Raw genomic sequence first — 25,126 nt, 5'->3', positions numbered from 1 at the left:
GGTGGGATACAGATGCATTTTGAAAGAAGTAGGACCCCCATATCTACATGGAATATATGTTCCAACACCTACCATGGATAATAGTGAACCCTATATTTAAGTAATTTTTCATTTACATACATACCTACAATAGTTTAATTGATAAATTATGCACAATAAGTTGAGAATTAGCACTTTTTTCACTGATGGGAAGCACTTCACGACTTCTCTTAGGCTCTGAGGAACTGTTATTATTACTATTGCACTCTGGTATCACTATTAAGGAAAATAAAGGGTTATTTTCGGGCCTGGGTAAACCATGGATAACTGAAAAAATGGAAAATGGACCCGTGGATATAATGGCCCTACTGTATACATATTAATTTTTCCAGCACATCTTTAATACTGTACAACAATTTTATGTACAGTAGACTGTTATATTACACAGGTTTATTTACAAAGTTTTAGTTATTACACTACTGCAAAATTGCAGCATACAGTAGGGCCCCGCTTTATGACGTTTCACCTTACGGCGTTCCGCTAATACGGCGATTTCAAATTATGACCAAAACTCCCTATACGGCTCCCTGTCTTTTTAATATGGTGCGTGCCACCTGGTTTATTCACATTTTCTGTGAGCACCACGTCTCTCCATCACATTTGGAAACTTTCCAAAATTTCAAGTGTTTTAAAGTTAACTTTAAAACACACTCTGATAATTATGCTTGTGTGTACCTGTACCTAAGTAAACTTACACACTGTGCTGGCATGCAGGTACACATTAAAATCACTAAGAGTCTTATTAGTCTTGAAGATGCAATAATAATAATGAAGATAATAACAACACACAATAATAATCACTCTGAGGTGCATTAAATACAGTGGACCCCCGCCTTACGATGGCATCGCATTACATTAAATCCGCCATACGATACATTTCAACGCAAAAATTTTGCCTCGCCTCACGCTTAAAAACTCGCCTTACGTGATTCGTCCGGGACGCGTCCCACATGTAGCCTCAGCACCAGTGTTTACAAGCCAGCCAGTGCAGTCGCATCTACGCACACATTCGGTACATTTCACATTATCTCAGTGTTTTTAGTGCTTGTAACTGCAAAATAAGTCACCATGGACCCCAAGAAAGCTTCTAGTGCCATCTCTGTGGTAAAAAGGGCGAGAATTAGTATGGAATTGAAAAAAGAGATTAAGGAAATGTGTGCAAAGTGGGTTGAACTGCAAACCTTTATGGATGAAAATCACCCTGACACAGCTACTGCAAGCCGTGTTGGCAACCTGTACAATGACAATGTTATGACCCATTTTAGAAAAGTCTTAAAGGAACGGGAGGTACAGAGTTCTATGGACAGATTTGTTGTGCGACAGAGGTCCAGTGACTCTCAAGCTGGTCCTAGTGGCATTAAAAGAAGGGAAGTAACCCCGGAAAAGGACTTGCTACCTCAAGTCCTAATGTAAGGGGACTCCCCTTCTAAACAATAACAATTTCCACACTCTCCCCTCCTCCCATCCCATCAATCATCACCAGATCTTCAATAAAGGTAAGTGTCATGTATTCTATTCTTAGTAGAGTAGTAATTGTGCATGTCTTCTTCAGTTTGTGTGTATTAAAATTAATATTTAATGTGGTAAAAAAAAATCTTTTTTCATACTTTGGGGTGTCTTGCACGAATTAATTTGATTTCCATTATTTCTTATGGGGAAAATTAATTCGCCTTATGATAATTTCAGCTTATGATGAGCTCTCGGGAACAGATTAATATCATAAGTCAGGGGTCCACTGTATTGTATAAAACGTTAATGCAGACGTTTTGCTTAATCTATCTGACATTTTTTCAAAATTATAAACATGCTATGTAACATATAAACATGATAAATATACCCACAATAGAATAAATTAACATAAATACGAGATGTTTTTCCAGGCGGCCTGCAGGAGTGAACTAAAACCACACGTGTTCGGCTAGTTTGTTTATAAAACTCTTGAGCCTACTACTCTCTCATGTACCCATTTTCTCTCTCTTGTTTATTCGTTTAATCTCGTTTACTCACCTCTCACCCTACATTAAGACTACAAATATTTTAAGGTAAGTAATGAGTGTACTGTACATGCATTTTATCATTCTAGGGTGCTGTAAATACCTAGTATATAATGTGTGGGTGGGGTGGCTAGATGGGCTACGATACCAACCACTCTTCAATACCTACCTACCCTACTAATCACTCTGCACCCTATATTAAGACCATTAAGTGTACACTAAATGCATTTTATTGCTCTAGCGTTCTTTAAGCGTCGAAGTATATTACATATGGGTGGGGTGGGGTGGAGTGACCTGGTTGGCTGCCATACCTACCACACCTAACTTCTTACAATAAATACTACTCACTTCTCACCCTACATTAAGACTACAAATATTTTGAGGTAAGTAATGAGTGTACAGTGTGTGTATTTTACTTTTCACTGTTTTTTAATGCCTTGTTTTACTGCTAACTTAATATATGTTAGTGTAAACTTATTATCTCACATTTATGGGGAAAAAATTTGGAGCACTGCCAGCTGGATAGAGGAATGCGTTCCCTCTGGGTCAGGCCATTGTCTCTGTGGGGGAGGCCTACCTTCCTCCCCTGCCACCCCTGTTCCAGTGCTCCATGTACAGTAAGGCCCCGCCTCACGGCATTTCACCTTACGGCGTTCCGCTAATATGGCGATGTCAAATTATGACCAAAATTTACTATACGGCAAGCGGTCTTTCAAATACGGTGCCCCCCACCCGGTTTCTTTACATTTTCCGTGACCTCATCTATTATGTCAGGAAACTTTCCAAAATTTCAAGTGTTTTAAAGTTACTGCATATTTTACATGTACTCTGATAATTATACTTAAGTGTACCTGTACTTAAATATACTTACACACTGTGCAGGTACACATTAAAATCGCTAAGTCTCTCTCTACTCATTACGCCATTACTATGTAATAATAACCACTCTTTGGCACACTAAATGTCTTATTTTACATCAATATAGGCATTTTCATTAATCCATCTATGATATTTTCCTCAAAATTATATATGAAACCCATTACATAGCATATAAACATGATACATACACTCACAGAATAAAAATTGATGTAAATATGAGATTTATTTACCAAGCAGCTGTGTAGGTAGTGTCGGAAGAATTACGTTTTCTCTAGTCAAACTGGGGGATAACTGTAGAAAAATATTCTTTTCGTATGCCTTTACTCTATATACAGCAATTCACGACCCTTGTGGGTTTAGCGCTTTTTATAATAAATAATAATAATAATAATAATAATAATAATAATAATATTATTATTAATAATAATAATAATAATATTATTAGGGAATGTATGAAAGTATAGTAGTACCAACACTCTTATATGGGTGTGAAGCTTGAGTGGTAAATGCAGCAGCGAGGAGACGGTTGGAGGCAGTGGAGATGTCCTGTCTAAGGGCAATGTGTGGTGTAAATATTATGCAGAAAATTCAGAGTGTGGAAATTAGGAAAAGGTGTGGAGTTAATAAAAGTATTAGTCAGAGGGCAGAAGAGGGGTTGTTGAGGTAGTTTGGTCATTTAGAGAGAATGGATCAAAGTAGAATGACATGGAAAGCATATAAATCTATAGGGGAAGGAAGGCGAGGTAGGGGTCGTCCTCGAAAGGATTGGAGAGAGGGGGTAAAGGAGGTTTTGTGGGCAAGGGGCTTGGACTTCCAGCAAGCGTGCGTGAGCGTGTTAGATAGGAGTGAATGGAGACGAATGGTACTTGGGACCTGACGATCTGTTGGAGTGTGAGCAGGGTAATATTTAGTGAAGGGATTCAGGGAAACCGGTTATTTTCATATAGTCGAACTTGAGTCCTGGAAATGGGAAGTACAATGCCTGCACTTTAAAGGAGGAGTTTGGGATATTGGCAGTTTGGAGGGATATGTTGTGTATCTTTATACGTATATGCTTCTAAACTGTTGTATTTTGAGCACCTCTGCAAAAACAGTGATTATGTGTGAGTGTGGTGAAAGTGTTGAATGATGATGAAGGCATTTTCTTTTTGGGGATTTTCTTTCTTTTTTGGGTCACCCTGCCTCAGTGGGAGACGACCGACTTGTTGAGGAGAAAAAAAAAAAAAAAAAAAAAAAAAGAATGAGGCAAGCATATGGGCTTGTGTAATAAATAACCCAGGTTGCCATTTCATGAAAATGACACAGATCAAGACAGTTAAATAAAACCAAAAACTTATTGCTAGAGTGGATTGAACAACAAAGAAAGGTGCACCATTTACTTTCATCTTAACTGGGAAAAGCCTTAAAGGTGTATAAAGCAATGTGTGATAAGGAAGGCCTGAACAAGAGTGTATGTTTAGCACTGGCTGGTTCCATAGCTAAGTTGTATAACAGGTTACATAACATTAAGTTTTCTGGTGAAAGTGCTTCAGCTGATCATTCAGCAGCAAGTAATTTCCCTGCTGAATTGCAGGAATTTATTTCTGAGGGTGGCTATGAGCCAAAGTAAGTATTTAATGCTGATGAGATAAGAGCATTTTGGAAGAAATTGCCAACAAAAACTTGTATCAGTAGGCAAGAAAAAAATACACTGGGCTTCAAGGCAATAAAGGATCACTTCACCTTGCTCCTTTGCGGTAATGTTTCAGGTGATTTCAAGTGTAAGCCCATGGTTATTTGCTGCTCCAAGAATCCTCGTGCCCTGGAAGGTTTACATAAAAACACCTTACCAGTAATCTGGAGGTCAAACTGGTCACCAAGGATGACAGAGAAAATATTTATTGACTGGTTTAAGCATCACTTTATTCCCAAAGTCAAGTTTTACCTGCACAGCAAAAACCTTGCATTCAAGGCTCTCTTCACTCTTGATAATTCCCGTACTCATCCAGAAGACTTGCCGGATGTGACCCCACATGTAAATATTGTATTATCTCCAAATACATCATCTTTAATACAATCACTGGATCATGGAGTTATTAAATTATTTAAGTTTAACTACACAAGAGAAGTGATGCAAAAACTAGTTATAATAATGGACTCTGACTCCAAACCAGCAGTTCCAAACTTCTGGAATAAATTTGACATTGCAGATCCCATCAGCTAAGCTAGAAAGAAGTGCCTCAATTAACATTAAATGCAGGCTGGGGAAAATTATTTCCTTCTGTAGTTAATTCTTTCACCAGTTTTTCCCTCGCTTGAGAGTCAGGTGCAGGAAATAGTTCAGTTGGCAAAGACATTACCAGGTGATGGCTTTGATGATATGAAGGAAGATGATGTGAATGAGCTCTTCAAAGATGATGATGATGATGAAGACAGGAGCCCAGAGGAAATGTTGGCAGAGCTCAATGCACAGACACAAGGGAAGCAGATAACAAAAGATGAAGAAAAACCTGAAAAAAAGAAACAGTTAACATTGCAACAGTTATGTGAGCAGTTCCATTTAACTGGTAAAGTTGCAGACTTTTTTCACTGAAGAGGACCCTGACAAATCTAGAAGCAATGCTCTGAAATGGGGTCTAGACCAGCTGAAGATGCCTAACAGTCAGCTGTAGGGCAAAAGGGCCCAGAGATCCATTACAGAATTTATGCACACTCCAGTACAACCATTGACTTCAGTACCAGAACCTCAACTATCCACCTCAGCCCAGTAAGGCCACAGCGTAACTCTCCACTCTCTTCACAATCATCGACATACACCAGCAACTACAATTTAATGTAAGAATTATTATTTCTGTTGCACTTGTAGCCTTAAGCAATTGAAACAGCATAATACATTACAACAGTGAACAAACATTATATAACCATTTTTATTTTTGTAAGATCTGGAGATCAAAAAAAAAAATTGGGGGCATTTATGGGGTTTCCAGGAACTTGAATTTTTTTCCCCAAGTTCTTCAGTTTATCCAACATTACATTTTCAGGAACCCAACTATTGTTTAATATAACAGTCTACTGTATTCCAATCAGAGCATTAGTTTTGGAATCAGCAAGCTTTTCTTATAGTCAGTATTATATACCTATGTTATATTCAAGGATTTGTTCCAGCAAACAGAGAAGAAATGCTTGTCTATCCAATTTTGAGTGGCACTGGCAAAAAGGCAAGAATAAAGAAAAATACTAAAAAGCACACTGTATAGAGAAAAATTACTTTAACATTTTTATAAAGATAAATGCTTACAGTGAAATGATAATGGAAAATTTTTCTTTCAGGCAGATCATCTTTGACAGAAAGGAGGAATTCACGTAGTATGTAGTCATTATTGGAGCTCTCCAAAATGTTGCGAACTGTGATACGTCCATATTCCTTACAAGAGCCTTCTTCAGGCCAATAACGACCACATTTATTCTGAAAAAATAGTTAGCAATTATCACTGGAAAATAGAATACATACATAAAAACAATTTACCTAAAGTCTAATATCACTTTGTCATCTTTCAATCATAATTTATTTTCATAAGAGTGCAGAGTACATCCATTAAACTTTAAAATAAATTATAATATAATCTTACATTCTATATTAATTTAATCACAACACAGAGAATTGAGGCTTTCACACTACTCATTCTTCCACACAGTGCAAAAAGATATTGTGATTTTACTCAATTATTGCCTAACCTAGCTTTCTCATGCACTCTCTCTCTTTCACACATACACGTACACACACACATTTACTCACTCACTCTCTCTTATTAACTAACCAGCCATCTCTGACCAAGGAAGGGTGACCCAAAAAAGAAGAAACACTTTCACCATCACTGTCTTACCAGAGGGGTGCCAATACTACAGTTTAACCCTTAAACTGTCCAAACAGATTTATGTTCACATGCGTAGTGCTCCAAAAGTAGATCTACGTTTTTTTTACATGTTTTCAAATACGTACATAACAAAAAAAAAAAAAGTTGATAAAGTTTTTCTACATGTTTTCAAATTTAAAAAAAAAAATCTACATTTTTTACATACTTTCAAATGTTGAAAAAACGTAGATCTACATTCGGACAGTTTAACCCTTTGAGGGTTTCGGACGTACTAGTACGGCTTACGACCCAGGGTTTTTGACGTACTAGTACGCCTAAATTCTAGCGCCCTCAAATCTAGTGGGAAAAAGCTGGTAGGCCTCCATATGAAAGAATGGGTCTATGTGGTCAGTGTGCATGGTATAAAAAAAATCCTGCAGCACACAGTGCATAATGAGAAAAAAAAAACTTTAACCGTTTTTTTGGAATAAAACAGCGACTTTGCACTGTATTTTCGTATGGTATTTATTGTTGTATTCTAGTTTTCTTGGTTTCATTTTATAGAATGGAAGGCATATCATAGAAACTGAGATGATTTTGACTGGTTTTACAATGAAAAGTACCTTGAAATTGAGCTCAAAGTAGCACAAATGTTCGATTTTTACCAAAGTTCAAAAGTAAACAAATCATGCCAAGCGTCCAATACACATCAACTGGTGAGTCTAATATTCTTTTGCAAGTGCGTCAATACGATTCATACCATTTTTTACACTAATGCAGTAGTCTGTATAACAGTAAATCTTCTATTTTTTGTGAAAATAAAAATTCAAAGTGAAAAGCAAAAGAATGTAAGAGGGGCCTTGAGACGTGACTAATGAACAGAGGAAATGTCATTTTAGTGCCAGGAATGTATTTCTTGTTTGTTCTGGACCCTATTCAGAAATTGGCATCTTTTGAAATTTGTGTGAAATTGGCAAAATTGCTAAATTCTGACCACTGTACTGGATAGTTGAAATTGGTAAATGGGTGGTTTCTTGCACTCATTCAATAGAAAAAATGGAGTTCTAGCGAAATATTTATGTTTTTTGTCGACTAGTACAGTGGAACTGGCCGAAATAGGGCTCAAAGTGGGCAAAATCGCCGATCCATAAACATTGCCGAGACCGCTAACTTCGTGAGAGCATAATTCCGTAAGTTTTTCATCAATTTTCATACTTTTGGTGTCATTATGATCGGGAAAAGATTCTCTATCTTTCCATGAGAATTTTTTTTTTTTCTTTTTTTTAAATTTGGCCGACCCTGAGAACGAGTCTCAGAGAGGGCCTGTCGACCCTCAAAGGGTTAAGGGTTAAAACTGCATATATCCCCACCCCTCCTTCGGAATGCAGGCACTGTACTTTCTGACTCCAGAATTCAAGTCCAGCTAACCTGTTTCCTTGAGCTCCTTCATAAAGGTTACCTTGCTCACACTCCAACAGCATATCAACTCATAAAATCCACTTACCTCCACTCACTCCTATCAAGCTCGCACATGCCTGCTGGATGTCCAAGCCCCTTGATGCAAAACCTCCTTTACCCCCTCTCTCTAACTTTTCTATGGATGACCCCCTACCCTTCCTTCCCTCCACTACAGATTTATTCTATTTTGTGGCTTATTAAACACATGTTTTTTCCACAAATATCTCCAAAAACCACCCTGCATTCTATAAACTGAAGGTCAGTGACAGGAGCTATAAGTTGGGGTTGTGGGGTGGGCTGTGCTCTCCCAGTTATGGCCGACGCCGAGCCATTGAAACTGAAGCAAGTTTTGTAAGCAGTGTCTTGTAAGCCGCGAAATACGGTATATACCCTCCAAGTCGGCCTATTTTGCTCTATTTCCTCTAAATGTCCTCCCAAGCCCTCTGGATATATAGATACTACTTTAGTAACCTCACACCTTTTCCTAATCTCTAAACTATAAATTCTCTGCATGATACACACACCACACATTGCCTTCAGACACGAAATATCCACTGCCTCCAGTCTCATCCTTGCTGTAACATCTAAAAACCCATGCTTCACATCCACCTTTTTTACCTTATCAATTCTAAGGTTCACCTCATCTTTCATAGATCTGTCTGCCAAGAAGTCCATTCCCAAATATCTGAACACATGCACTTCCTTCATACATTTTTGAATGAAATTCTCCTCCTGTTCTTCAAGACTCTTCCTTGTATGGACTGATGAAGCCACTGTGTGGCAAAACGTTTCCTCAATAAAGATACCCAAGAGTTGCACATGTGTCTAATTTATCATCAAAATTGAAGGCAGTGGAAATGTTATTTATGAAATAAATAACATTATAATCAAACCCTGGAATTTGTGCAATTCAATTATACAGTTTTTTCTAAAGAGCATTTTGTGGAAAACTTTGATTATTCATGAGGTTTATTGCAGTGCCCCCTTTTTTTTCTTTTACTTGGAACAAGGCCCTTAAATTAAAAACTAACCTTAGGCTCTTATTCAAAATGTGTTCATTAGAGTTCCAATGCCAAAATTTATTTTTCTCTATGAATGTTAATATTAAGCACATTTTTTAAGAGCCTGGTGAAAAAAAGCAGAATTTTTCATAAGATTATTAATGTACAGTATATGTAAATTCTGGTGTTTAACTGTATAGAGGTAGAGGCTTTATTAATCAGCAGGATTATGTAAACAGGGTGGTTTGAAGTAAAGGCAAGTGTTTAGTGAGATTTCATGTGCTGATGGGATGTAAATTTTGTAATGTCTATGAATTAATTCAAGAAAACTGGCTAGTAAGATTCAAGTTTCTAGTGTAAAATTCATACATTATATGATTAAACAGGAAATGTTCTAATTCACTGGACAACATTTGAAACACCTTGGATAAGATTGCAACTAGTGTCAGTTAAAGTGACTGCTCATATATATTTCTCTCGTACACTATTTTTCATCCTACAAGACAATTTTTCCCAAAAGTTAAGTTGTAAAAACACTCTGCATCCTATGTGGACTATATTAAAAATATTTCTAAAGACAAAGATGAAAAAATGCACAAAATTACATTTTTAAGCTCCTAGGGAAGCACTAAACCCATAAGATATGGAATAGCTCCAATTTAAAATTCTAACAGCAAAGTCTTTTGTTGCCATTTGCAATTGGCAGAGCTGTTATTATTGAGTACTAAGAGTACAATAGCCAGAGGTATGGGAACTGAATACTGTAGTTGCTGCTTTAAGATTTTAAGTATTACAGTGTGCTGAGGAGCTGTTGTGGGGGCTCAGTTAGCACCAAATTTAATACATATTCTTTGAGATACTGTTTGTCTTTATTTTACGCCAAATGGCATAACCTGTAACTTACAAGATTTAACATGCACATACTGCATGTGAATCATACTTAACTACATACCAGCACACTTTACAACACTAACGCATGCCACAACACCATGCCACACTTCACAACTCTTCACAACATGCTTCCATGCCCTACAACCCTCCACATGCTACCCAACACTATCCTTTACAACTCTCCACAACATTCTTCCATACACTATAACTCTCCACAACATTCTTCCATACACTACAACCCTCCACAACATTCTTCCATACACTACAACCCTCCATGACATTCTTCCATATACTACAACCCTCAATTACAATTTTCACAACATTCTACCACACACTACAATCCTTTGCAACATTCTACCACACACTACAATCCTCCACAACATTCTACCACACTCTACAATCCTCCACAACATTTTAAAACACTCTACAATCCTCCACAACATTTTAAAACATTCTACAATCCTCCACAATATTCTACCACACTCTACAATCCTCCACAACAATCTACTACACTTTGCAATCATCCACCACATTCTACCACACTCTGCAATCCTCCACAACATTCTACCATACTCTGCAATCCTCCACAACATTCTACCACACACTGCAATCCTCCACAACATTCTACCACACTGCAATCCTCCACAACATTCTACCACACTCTACAATCCTCCACAACAATCTACCGCACTCTGCAATCCTCCACAACATTCTACCACACACTGCAATCCTCCACAACATTCTACCACACTCTGCAAACCTCCACAGCATTCTACCACACACTACAATGAACCACAACATTCTACCACACTCTACAATCAACCACAACATTCTACCACACACTACAATCAACCACATCTTTCTACCACACTCTACAATCAATCACAATATTCTACCACACTACAATCAACCACAACATTCTACCACACACACTGCAATCCTCCACAACAATCTACCACACACTGCAATCCTCCACAACATTCTACCACACACTGCAATCCTCCACAACATTCTACCACACTCTGCAAACCTCCACAACATTCTATCACACACTACAATGAACCACAACATTCTACCACACTCTACAATCAACCACAACATTCTACCACACACTACAATCAACCACAACTTTCTACCACACTCTACAATCAATCACAATATTCTACCACACTACAATCAACCACAACATTCTACCACACACTGCAATCCTCAACAACATTCTACCACACACTGCAATCCTCCACAACATTCTACCCTACTCTGCAATCCTCCACAACAGTCTACCACACACTGCAATCCTCCACAACAGTCTATCACACACTTCAATCCTCCACAGCATTCTACCATACACTTCAATCCTCTATAACATTCTACCACACACTGCAATCCTCCACAACATTCTTCTGCACTCTGCAATCCTCCACAACATTTTACCACACTACAAACCTCCACATCACATTACCACAGTACAACCCTCCACATCACATTACTACACTACAACCCTCCACAACATGCTGCTGCACTCTACAGCCCTCCATGTGCTGCCACATTTTACAACCCTCATCAACTTGCTACCACCAAACTGCAACCCTCAACAACTTGCTACCACAAACTACAACCCTCCACAACATCCTACTACACTCTACAACCCTCCATAATATGGTACCACACTCCACAACATGCTGATACACTCTGCAACCCTCCATAACGTGCTTCACACCCTACAATATACTGTGATATGCTTTTGCACCTTACAATCCTCCATAATATGCTATCACACTTCACAATCCTCTATAATATGCTATCACACTTCACAACCCTCCAGAATTTGCCATCACATACACTGGGTATTGTAACCATGGTAACAGAAGTGTAGTACATGTATGAAATGTACTAAAAACAAAATCACAAAAACTGCTTCCAAAATTAGGGTGTCTAATGCAAAGGTGAATCTCATATGAGAGAAAATATGATAGCTTTCAGTCCCGTAGCTGTAGGACATGGATGCTAGGACAGATATGTCCTAGCATCCATGGTAATGTTTTGCCCCTCGAAGTGCAAGGCAGACCTATGCAGGTAAAACACTAGCCTTATATATTTACTGGACGGCATTTTTTGATACTGAAATGCAATACTGTTAATATACTGTATTGCCCATGAAAAAAAAAGTGCAGCTGTGGAGGTATAAAGACATTTCTTAAATATCTGTTTTAGCCTCTTTCTTCTGCCTTCATATCAATCTGTTACATCAACACTATCTACCAGTGTCCTCATCATGCATATGTTTATGTATAAATAATGATTTGCAATACTGTATTATTCTTTAAGGTGGTCCTGGGTTAAGCCTTAGACAAACTGCTGTGAACAGTTTAGTGCAAAATCACCTCGTGCATTAACCCCCATCAGTGATGAGTGTAATGTGAAGGTACTAGCTCTGAGTGACATCCTTGGTGATGCTTCCAGGAAGCTTAAATCATCACTTTTCACTTGAACACAGATTAGGGTGGAAGTTAATGTATGCTGCTTCCTTAAGTAATATTTTTTATGTAGCATCATTAGTGCTATGATCAGTGTGTCTTTACTGTAATTTGTCAAGAGAAGCTTCTAGAGAAATTAATGTGATAAAAGTAATATCCTTGTATTCATCTTAATAAGGTTATGAAGTCTACATGTCTTTGTAAATTAATCCTATGCCAAATCATAAAAATAATGACACCATACTTTATTATGCATAAAAAGATACAGCAGTCCCCCTCATATCCACGAGGGATACCACACACTTCAATCCTCCACTGTGGATAATAGCAAATCTTATATATACGTATGTTGTTGTTTGTTTTCATACACACCTATTATAAAGTTTTATTGATAAATTATGCACAATAAATGGAGAATTATCACTTTCACTGATGAGAAGCACTTCACAGCTTCTCTTAGGCTTTGAAGTACTGCCACCATCACTACCTTTGCATTTTATGGCCAATATTAAGCAAAATTAAGGGATATTTTTGGGCCATGGTAAACTGCAGATCACTGAAAAAGCAGAAACTGAATCTACAGATATGGGGGGTTCTACTGTATTGTAAGCTGTGTTTTAAAGTTATTTTATATTTCCCTTATTCATTCTTTTGTAGTAGGAAGCTGCTCATAACCATGATGGAGTAGATATAAAGCCATAAAATGTTAAGAGAAGTACCTGACATTTAGGAATAAATCAACTTTAACAACAACAACACTCGAGTAGTTCTCTCTGGCCACCACTTGTGTTATTTCTCCTCTAGCATAGCAGCGGCAGCGGCAACAGGAACCTTGTCCTCTATATTTACTTCTACCTGAGGTTCGCAGCAGCCCAGTGATGACCTAATCAAGACCCACATAACACTAACATGTGTGGATACCCAGAATGATATAAATCAACTGCAGAAATCACCCAAAAGTTCACAAATCACCAACTAATAGGACTCGTAAAACCACCTCCTACCCCGCTGCCACTGAAGTGATACTCCACAACATTCACCCATCACCCATCGCCTACTATTCACCCGAAGCCACAGCCAATGGACAAGGGTCAGAGCAATAAAAGAAGATCCAGTAACCAGCTAAGGACTCCTAACATCAAAGGTGAGAGCAGTAATAACACGAGGAAAACTTGTGGTACTGCCAGCCAGGACACAACCCTCATCACCCACCGGCATCACCACAACACATGACAGACAACAACAAACATGGCCACCGCCACAGTCCAAGATAACTCCTTCCCAGTATTTGATGTCAAGAAGATCACCGACCCAGAAATAGCTAAACTCTTTACGATTTAGAACCAAACGATCACCAAACTAACTCAAGAAATGCAGGAACTAAAAGCTAGCAATGTAGATTACCTCAACAAGATCACTGCTCTTGAACATAAACTAGACACTCTGGAACAAAAAAGCAACACCCACACCCAGTCCCTAGACACCATCAACACTCTAAAAGACCAAGTCACCCTACTTACTACCAACATTACAGAGGAAAGATCAAGAGTGAACCAACAACTTGCCAATGTCATAACCAACTTCCAAGACCATAATGACCAACAGCAGCTATCTGATGCTGTTGTAGTTAACAGCAAACATCTCCCACCCACAGTCACCCAAGAAACCTGCATGGAGACCACCCTGCAGCTTATCAAGGACCACCTTCGCCTTAACATACGTAGTGATGACCTAAAGGATTGCAAACTGATGGGCTACCAAGCAGGTAAAAAAACAGTGCTGTTAAAATTCCAAACTAGCCTACAAAGAAACAACCTACTAAAAACATCTATTTCTATGAAAACTGATGTTTACGTCAATGAGTGCCTTACCAAAACAAGACAAAACCTTCTTTATCGGCTAAGAAAATTACGCTATGCCCAAAAAATCCACCAGTGCTTTGTGAGGGATGGAAAAATCGCAGTTAGGAAACAGCCCACTGGGAAGAGATACTTCATCTCTACAGAACATGACCTTAAAACATTCCTAAGTGAGGCTGGACTAACAGAATCAGAGTAAAGTGCAGATAATACCCACAGTCCACCGTTAGTGTTATACTGTCATAAATTTGTGCCCCCCTAAAATTCTAATACCCCAACTACTTTTGACTGTCATTGTTGTATTCAACGACCATTCTACCTCATAGTCTTAATTTGTTTAATATCTACAGAATCTATCTCCTTTATTACAACTTACCGCATCACTGTTCCATCTTATTTTATTATAAACTAACCATAACTTGTCCTCAATAATTCTACCTCACTTTAAGAAATACTCAATTGCCCAATTTTATTCTAAAATCCCTATTATTGCCCAATTTTGCTTTAACCCTTTCAGGGTCCGTCCCGTAGATCTACGGCTTTACGTTCAGGGTCCAAACCGTAGATCTACGTCATGAGCTCAGCTCACTCTGATAAACTGTGAGTGGTACATTTGGGCCTAGATATGAGAGAATGCATCTATGTGGTATGTGTGCACTACATAAAACAGATCCTGCAGCACACTGTGTATAATGAGAGAAAAAACTGAGACCATGATTTTTGATTAAAACAGCGACTTTGCAGTGTTTTTTCATATGTTTTTTATAGTTGTATTTGTGATTTCTTGATCTCATTTGATGGAATGGAAGACATATTACAGAAATAGAGATGATTTTGATTGGTTTTAGCACTGGAAATGGCTTGAAACTGAGCTCAAAGTAGCGGAAATGTTAAATTTTTGCCGATGTTCAAGAGTAAACAAACGACCTCACATGTCTAATACACGCCAGCTGGTGGGTCTAATATACATTCACAAATGTGGTGATGATATTTATAAAATTATTACAATATTGCATAACAGTAAATCTTCTATTTTTTGGTGTGAATAAAAATTCATTATGTGAATAAAAAATAAAAATGGAATTTATTTGTAAAGCCTCAAAACGTAACTAATGAACAGAGGAAATGTTAGTTTAGTGCCAGGAATACCTACATTGTTTATTCTGGACCCTATTTTGAAATTGAAATATTTTGAACTTTGTGTTAAATTGGCCAAATTACCAATTTCCGATCACTTTATTTTGTAGTTGAAACAGTTGACTTGTCGATTTCCTGTGCTCAATCGATAGAATAGAAGTAATACTAGTGAAATAGCTAAAAATTTGGTCAACCGGAATAGTGTAATTGGCCTAAAATGGGAGTCAAAGTCGGCAAAATCGCCGATTCGTAAATATCGCTGACACATCAAAATTTGCAAGAGCATAATTTCGTCAATTTTCCATCAAATTTTGTACTTTTTGTTTTATTACCTTCACAAAAAGATTCTCTACCATTTCATAAGAAATTTTTTTTTTTTTTTTTTTTTTTTAAATTCTTGGACACTGGGGCACCACTTCAGATTTTGGCCTTGGACCCTGAAGGGGTTAAACTATATTGATCAAACTTATTGTAAACTTCTTTTATTGACTATTTTTATTCTATACTTTTTTAAACTAGTATTTTCAACTACAACTTTTATATTATCCTGTCTACCATCTTACTAGCATTGCCATTTTTATTTTTATCATTTTTTTTTTATTATTCTTTTGCTACCTTAACTTGTGTATTTTATCTTGTCAATTTAAATCTAGTTATACTCTAATTCTTGTAAACAACTTATATAAAACCTTAGTGCAATTACAATTGAGAGTCTTGTGCCATTTTTATATTATTAGATTGAACTCAGTTGTACTATAGCTCATTGTAGCTCAATACATAGTCAATACCAAATTCATTATATTAGACCATAGTGCAATTACTAGTGAGAGACTGGTGCTATTTTTAATTTGTATTTTTATATTATTAGATTAAACCTAGTTGTACTATAGCTCATTCTAGCTCAAAACATAGACTCCACAAAAGTCATTATATTAGACCTTAGTGCAATTGCAAGTGAGAGGCTTGTTCTATTTTTAATTTGTATTTTTATATTACTAGTTTATACCTAGTTGTACTTTAGTTCATTCCAGCACAACACATAGACAACATCAACTTCATTATGTGTAGTAGTGACTATACTCTATATGACCAAAATACTCTAGCTATATACTTGTCCAAACTTCCCACCACTACAGATATCAGTACTAGAACTCAACACACAACTCAGGATATAAATAACCATAATTTAAACCTAGAAGATGATTGATCACGTTGATCCTGATCTAAACCTCCATAATCTGACACCCAATCAAAACCTATTGGAAAGTAAGTGCCTTTATTACACAGCATCACAAGCCAGCACTATCCTAAACAATGCTAAAAGTCTATCAGTACTTAACTACAACATCAGGTCCTTAAGCAAACACTATGATGACCTCCTGGCACTCCTTGAATCACTAAAGACACCCTTCTCCTGCATTATTCTTACTGAGACCTGGCTTAAGCAGGACACAATAGATATCTACCCTCTACCAGGATACACTGCAATTCACAACTGCAGACCAAACCAAGTTGGGGGTGGTATTGCAATCTATTACTCTAACCAATTATCTTGTATTAGCACCACTTGCTTTAGTGATGAATATGGGGAATACATTTTTGCTAATTTTACGGTAAAAAACCTTAAGACACCTATAACAATCGGTGCCATTTACCGGATACCTCACACAAACATCCCAAATTTCAGTGAGAAATTAAAGTCACTAATAACAAACAGACAAATGAATAAGCACCACCTTCTCTTAGCTGGAGACTTCAACATCAACCTTGGCTTACTAGATGATCAGCCTGTAACTGATTTCATTAACAATATGAACAACACACTTCTCATACCAACAATAACTAAACGAACCAGGCTCACTGAGACAAGTGCAACCATAATAGACCATATATGGACCAATTTACTAGCCCCCCCTCAAATCAGGGATAATCACAGATAGCACTACAGACCACTACCCTACCTTCCTCCTGACAAACATTAGTAAACCACCACTTGAATACAACAAAGTCTCATTTAGACTCCATGACGAGGCCTCAATAAGGAAGTTCACAGCTGACCTAGAGACTGTGGAAATATAAACACATATGCAGTATAATGTGATCCTTTATTGACAACGTTTCACCCACACAGTGGGCTTTTTCAAGTCACACACAGATCTGTGTGTGACTTGAAAAAGCCCACTGTGTGGGTGAAACGTTGTCAATAAAGGATCACATTATACTGCATATGTGTTTATATTTCCACTGTGTCGGTATTTGATACCATTTATTTTGACCTAGAGACTGTTGACTGGCCTACAGAACATTTTTCTCAACAAATTACTTAGACTATACAACAAACATTGTCCTATAAAAACGAAACAGATCACAAACAAACGGCTTGGTTGCCCATGGCTAACCAGCACCATTCTGAAATCCATTGACAAGAAACACCAATATGAAAAGCAATATAGACAGGGCTTAATACACAAAGATATTCTTAAACACTATTCATCAGTTCTCACCAAAGTAATAAAGAAAGCTAAACAACTATACTACTCCAGTAGATTCACAGACACTAGAGGAGATATAAAAAAGACCTGGAAAACACTCTCTCAGATTCTAGGGACCCACAAACTGAAAAAAAACAAGAATATTGTCCTAACTAAACCTAATGAAACACCACTACATCCCACTGACACAGCTAACAAGATAAACAACTTCTTCTCAACCATAGGATCTAATCTCGCCAATAAAATCCCACGTACCAATGCCCATGCCGGGGACTACCTAGATGGGAATTTCCCAAATTCCTTCTATCTTGCACCAACTGAACCCACGGAAGTCACCGAGATTATAAAGTCACTTAAAAATAACTCAGGGAATCTGTCTCATGTCCCACCATTACTGTACAAGCGAGCGGCCCATGTCCTTTCACATGCTATTTCATTACTCTTTAACAAGTCACTAGAAACTAGCACCTTCCCGAAACTACTCAAGATGGCAAGGGTTACACCAATACATAAAGGTGGTGACCCTACAAACTTAAACAACTATAGGCCAATATCAAACTTACCATTGCTATCCAAAATCTTTGAGAAACTCGTGCACAGGAGACTATATTCATTTATAACGGCACAAAACATACTCAACCCCTGCCAATTTGGATTCAGGAAAAATAAAAGCACTAATGATGCAATCATAAAAATGCTAGATCTGCTTTACACAGCATTGGAAAATAACGAATATCCACTAGGAATTTTTGTTGACCTAAGAAAAGCTTTTGACACAGTAGACCACGACATCCTACTCCACAAACTTGACCATTACGGTATAAGAGGACATGTGCTTGCTTATTTCAAATCTTACCTTACTAATAGGTATCAGTATGTCACCATTAAAGACACAGCATCAACAACACGGCCACTTGATACTGGAGTTCCCCGGGGAAGTGTCCTTGGTCCCCTGCTCTTCCTCATATACATCAATGATCTTCCAAACGTATCCCAACACCTGAAACCCATTCTCTTTGCTGACGACACGACTTATGTCATCTCTCACCCTAATCTTGCCACCCTCAACACCATTGTTAACGAGGAGCTGATCAAAATATCGACTTGGATGACAGCCAATAAACTTATGCTTAACACTGACAAAACCTACTATATTATGTTTGGTAGCAGAGCAGGAGATGCACAAATTAACATTAAGATCGACAACACTAATTACCAGACATAATGAGGGCAAATTCCTAGGCCTATACCTTGACAACAACCTGAATTTCAGCATCCATATCCTACACATAACCAAAAAAGTATCCAAAACGGTTGGGATCCTCTCCAAGATACGATACTACATGCTGCAAAATGCCCTTCTCACACTATACCACTCACTTATTTATCCATACCTCACCTATGCTATTTGTGCTTGGGGATCAACTGCAGCAACACACCTAAAGCCAATAATAACCCAACAAAAAGCTGCAGTAAGAATAATCACTAAATCCCATCCCTGGCAACACACCCCCCCACTCTTCTTAGATCTAAACTTACTCCCTGTTCAGTACATCCACACTTACTACTGTGCAATCTACATCTACAGGACCTTAAACTCCAATATCAACCTTGACCTAAAACGCTTTCTTGACAGTTGTGACAGAACCCACAGGCATAACACCAGACACAAACATCTCTACGACATTCCCCGTGTCAGACTAAACCTTTACAAAAATTCAATGTATGTCAAAGGCCCTAAAATCTGTAACACCCTACCTGAGAACTCTAGAACTGCAGACACATTCATCACCTTCAAAACTACCATTAGAAAACATCTTATCTCCCTGATACACCCCATCAACTAACTACACGAATACCACCTGGTGGTTCACACTTACACTCACTCACCCATTTGACCATAAACAGAAATATTAACCTCAATCTTAAAATAATGAATCCTGTGATACTCCAATACTGAAACTATGTACTGTGCCAAAACAAAAGCATTCACATTGCTAAACTCACAAGCTAGTATTTAGTCACTTAGCCATAATACCAACTTACCTCATAATTTGTAATATTTTAAAATTAAGAATTAAATTAAGTCTGCCCAAAATGCCTAGCCATGCTAGGTGTTCTAGTGGTACACTCTGTAATCATAATTTAACTACATGTAAACCACACAATAACCAAATTCTGTAAACTCAGCATTGTAATCCTTATAGAGAATAAACTTCGAATTTGAATTTGAATTCTTCCTACCTTCCCTCGTTCCACCTCTTTAGTCGTCATGACAATTACTCTTGTGTTCTCCTGCCATACCATCCACCAAAAGTCTGCAGATGTGGAAGGTAAGCACCCTTGAGTTGCTATATAGGTCTTGGCCTCTATACCAACATCCTCTTCACTCTAAAAAAAAACCAAGTTTAATGACTACAACAGACCTTTATTTATTCAAAGCACCTGTTAACCAAAGCCTGAAATAAATAGAAAATTCATGGCCTATTAAAATTCCTGCCCTATTAAATGAAAAAATCCATTATCTGAAGTAGGAACTGCATCATGTGCTGTAGCAGCTGCAAACACTTATTGCCACAGAAGCCTTGTATGAGGTGCCCTCACTTAACCTGCAGGTCTTTGTTTACAAGTCATGAGTTATCTAGACAGTGTCTTATATTTTATGCTAACAATACCCTGTAATATGCAGCAACAGGCAATCAGTATCCGAATTACACACCTCTTTTTTTATGCTGGTGATGTGGAATACAGTGGACCCCAGGTTTTCGGCTGGTGCGGAAACCATGCAATTCAGATTTTGAGCACTTTTTTCAGTGAAATTTCCCCCCGGGTTTCATACATCGGCTTGAAAATCGACGGTACCAGACGTATCCACCTGGGCTGCTCATACATTCGTGACTCACTCTTGGGCACATTAAATGTCTTATTTTAAGTTACAGACATTTTCATTAATCCATCTATGATATTTTCTTCAAAATTATACTATAAGAAACACGTTACATAGTATATAAACATACAAGATTAATATGCTATCGAGGGGTGGGGGTCAGGTGGAGGGTAAACATTACGTTTTCTCTGATCCAGCTTCAGAGAATACATGTATGAATGTGCGTTGGCCAAGTAACCAACCGCCCTTAATAATACATAAGGTTTTTCTTTACAATTCTCGGCATAAATTATTCATTACTTCTCCCTTTGTTTATGATGGCATCTAAAGATAGTTGTTAGAAATAATTAAACTCAGTGAACATGGCATGTTGATGTTAATAATATGGCTCTAGGCCACAGTGTATGTAGCTATATGCCTGGGATGTAGTCCCTCTGGGACTACAAATAAACACTACTCACCAACAAGAGTCTTCAATAAAGGTATGTAATGTTCATCATTAAAATTAGTCATTTATATTTATTTCTTATTGTTTTCTGTATGTAAAACTATAGTTATTCTCTATAAAATGCATTTTTAATATTTTTGGGTGTCTGAAACTGATTAATTGGATTTACATTATTTCGTATGGGGAATATTACTTCGGTTTTCAGCCATTTCGGATTTAGGCCAACCTTCTGCAACGGATTAATTACGAAAACCGGGGGTCTACTGTATAACAAATATATATTGATAAAACAGCATAAAGTGATGTATGTATTAGTGTCAATATTAGTATATCTTACCTAAGAAGATGCATATTTTTTAACATGCTGGCCATCTCCCACCGAGGCAGGGTAACGTACAGTGGAACCTCAGTTTTCGTTTGCCCTGGTTTTCGTCGAATTCAGTTTTCAAAGACTTTTTCATCAAAATTTTATCCCAGCTTTCGTTCACCTCGGTTTTCATCAAGTTGACAGTGGTCTGCTGTTCTTAATGTGTCCACCCGTGCCCACACAAAGCATCCCACACGTTCTGAGTCAGTCTGGTTTTGTTTCTCGTTGGTAGAGGGTGGTAGTGATTATGGTAGAGGGTGATAGTGATGGTGGGAGAGGGTGGTAGTGATGGTGGTAGTAGTTGTGATGGTGGTAGAGGGTGGTAGTAGTTGTGATGGTGGTAGAGGGTGGTAGTAGTTGTGATGGTGGTAGAGGATGGTAGTAGTTGTGATGGTGGTAGAGGGTGGTAGTAGTTGTGATGATGGTAGAGGGTGGTAGTGATGGTGGTAGAGATAACCTCTCCTCCCTCTCCCCTCCTCGCCGTCTTCCATACACCAACAAGTCTTCAATAAAGGTAAAAGTGATGTTAAATGCTCATTTATCCATTTCATTAGTCCTTTATATTTATTTCTAATTGTTTTCTGTATGTAAAACTATAGTTATTCTCTATAAAATGTATTTTTTATTAATACTTTTGGGTGTCTGGAACCGATTAATTGGACTTGCATTATTTCTTATGGGAAACATTGCTTCAATTTTCGTCGAATTTAGTTTTCGTCAGACTTTCTGGAACGAATTAATGATGAAAACTGAGGTTCCACTGTGTATTATGCATAAAAGTTGGAAAATTCAAGTGATTCAGTAAAGACAAAGAGCAAATGAATATCTATTCATCAGAAAACGAAGTCTAGAAAACTTATTCATAGATTACTGTGAAACAATAGGAATCCTACCACCTTGACCTCAAATCAAGGTGGAAACAGTGTAAAACAGGCACAAAAGCCAAGAATTACAGTATTGAGAAAGAAAACTCAACCTGTAAGCTCACAGCTTTGAAACCAAAGTACTCATGAATATGTCTGGCCCGGATGCAAATGCAAATGATATCTTATTTAAGACTCGGAGCAAAGCTTTATATTCATCACTAGGGTTTGGAAAAAAAAAAAAATTAATCAAAGATCCTTATCAATGCCAGAATCCCCTTAGACTACAGACTCTTTCGAAAGGCCAAGCACACATCTCTAGAATGAAACATTTCTGTGGTAATCCACCAATGTTAGACTACAGAATCATATGTATTAGATCAAGTGAAAACTCCCACCTAATTGCAATGGCATGGTACTCCCTCTTATTCATACTTGAAGGGTTAAACACCTCTACAGTGAATACCAATGATCTAAAATCACCTAATTTGAAATCCCACCTCAAGAATGAAAATTGGTAGTACACAATGTTACAAAATCTTTGCTATCAACCAAGCCAAAACCACAACATTCCAAATATAGCCCATGGATCAAGACATAACCGAGTGCTAAATGCAACTATTGCAATCAAATAACTGCTAATTTTCTGAAGCTTCATAAAAACTCCCAATTATCAAAATTTTCAAAAATATTTTATCATAAAAAATATACTCTTATTTACATTGAACAATCATGGAATGAAGTTTGTTTATTACTATGGTTCTAATCAGTGCACAATAAAATACACCCTAATAGAAAGAGCAGTAGAGCTAATGTTTAACCCTTAAACTGTCCAAATGTAGATCTATGTTAGTACCACTAGTGCTCCAAACGTAGATCTACGTTTTATTTTTCCTGCCTTCAAATTTAGCATGATTGGCCTTAGATGCCTGGTCAGTAGAGAATGGGTCTTAACACTTGGTGTGTGCAGTATTATAAAAACCTGAGACCACTTAGTACCTTGTGGGAGCACCAGTTCAACTGAGCACCAGCCAGAGCAAATAGCATGGCAAACACCAGGGATTCACTGATGCCATGTCATATTAATACACCCCTTTTAAGAGGAAAGTGATGTTGACCCAGAGTTTAGTGGCTTTGACATGGATGTGGCCACAAGTGGTCGAGGAAATATAAAAAACATTGATAATAACCCATGTACAACAATTGTGCAACATCCTTTCATTTCTGATACCAATAAGTGTCATCCTGCCAGAATGTCCTATAACCTATGCCCTAAGAAAAGAGAAACAATTCGGGAACATGTGTAATACGTGTTTGGCAGGCTGAGTGGCTGACTGGCCGGGTGGCTGATTGACTTCGGTTGTGTCTATCTCCGTCTGTCTGTCTGTATCAATCTCTGCCTGTCTCTGTATCTGTCTATGGCTATCTGTCTGTCTCTCTCTCTACCTCACAGGTATACATAGTTATACATAGTGTAAATTACCTAGGATAACCCAAAAAATCCAGACAAAGTGCTATATTGTGGTTGTAGATATAAGGCAAAATAAGCATGACTGGCAAGTAATACACATTTCACTTGTTCAGGAATCAGATGTGACTCTGCATTGTGTGTAATACCTGTTAGTTGATGAGTGGCTCTCTGAGACAGAAAGCGAGAGAAACAGACAGAGACAGGAAGACAGACACACAGGCAGAGAGAAAGATAAGCAGAGACAGATTAGAGACAGAGCTAGACACAGACAAATAGATAAACAGATAGACAAATAGATAGACAGACAGATGCACAGACACACATTTATATGTAACAGTGAAAACAAACAAAGCCAAGGCAGTGCACTATCATCAAGTGTCACTCACTGCTGCACTGTCAGCAATCGAGTGACACTCGTCTTATACAGTGCTGCTTCAAGGAGTTTCATATATATACTCCAGCATGTCTAAAACATGTATACTATGTATATATTTCTAGACAATAGTAGGTTACCAAGGCAGGTGAAAATGTTCACCTGTCAGTGTGTTTGTGACTATCTGAGTATTATTTGAGTACCTAATATTAGTGTCAGAACAAACATTGGTTATAAAATCACAAGAACTACTACAATTTGTAATTATCAGAACAAAAATTGATATAAATAAGAAAAAACAAGAAAAAAGGTATATTGTCAACACTTCTGCAATTGGCAGGACTCCATGTTGCCATCAGGTGAGCATCCAATGCCAACTTCGCAGTCTTATGTCTCAGTAAGTACTGAGCCTAATTTTTTTTTTTTTGGTCTTATTACACAGAAAATTGCCTTCCTTAATTTAAAAAGAAAAAATGAATTTTCTTTTTCAAAATATTCGAAACGCTGGCAGTGAAAACGCAGATCTACGTTTGGACAGTTTAAGGGCTAAGTGCTGCAGATTTTGAAGGATTCAGTGACAACTGTGGGAATAAAAAAATACAAAAATGTACCCAGCATCTTGGAGGCCAAAACCTACATTGCTCAATGGCCTCAATC

The 25,126-nt window shown here is 37.7% G+C and overlaps 1 protein-coding gene across 5 annotated transcripts in view; it reads right to left on the bottom strand.

The window, feature by feature from the left end:
* The window catches only part of LOC128689437 (tyrosine-protein phosphatase non-receptor type 11), a 206,975-nt gene that overhangs the window by 56,246 nt on the left and 125,603 nt on the right, over positions 1-25,126 (bottom strand). For all 5 annotated transcript variants that reach the window (XM_053777743.2, XM_053777742.2, XM_070086332.1 and 2 more), the window contains 2 exons: positions 20,305-20,451; positions 6,190-6,357 (listed from right to left, as the gene is read on the bottom strand). In XM_053777743.2, coding sequence (XP_053633718.1) covers positions 6,190-6,357; positions 20,305-20,451 — 315 coding nt within the window. The remainder of the gene's footprint in view (positions 1-6,189; positions 6,358-20,304; positions 20,452-25,126) is intronic.

Source organism: Cherax quadricarinatus, chromosome 18 (assembly GCF_038502225.1).
Source record: "Cherax quadricarinatus isolate ZL_2023a chromosome 18, ASM3850222v1, whole genome shotgun sequence".
Taxonomy (NCBI): Eukaryota; Metazoa; Arthropoda; class Malacostraca; order Decapoda; family Parastacidae; genus Cherax; species Cherax quadricarinatus.
Note: the sequence above shows the minus strand (reverse complement) of the source record. Positions and strands in the feature narration are given on the sequence as shown.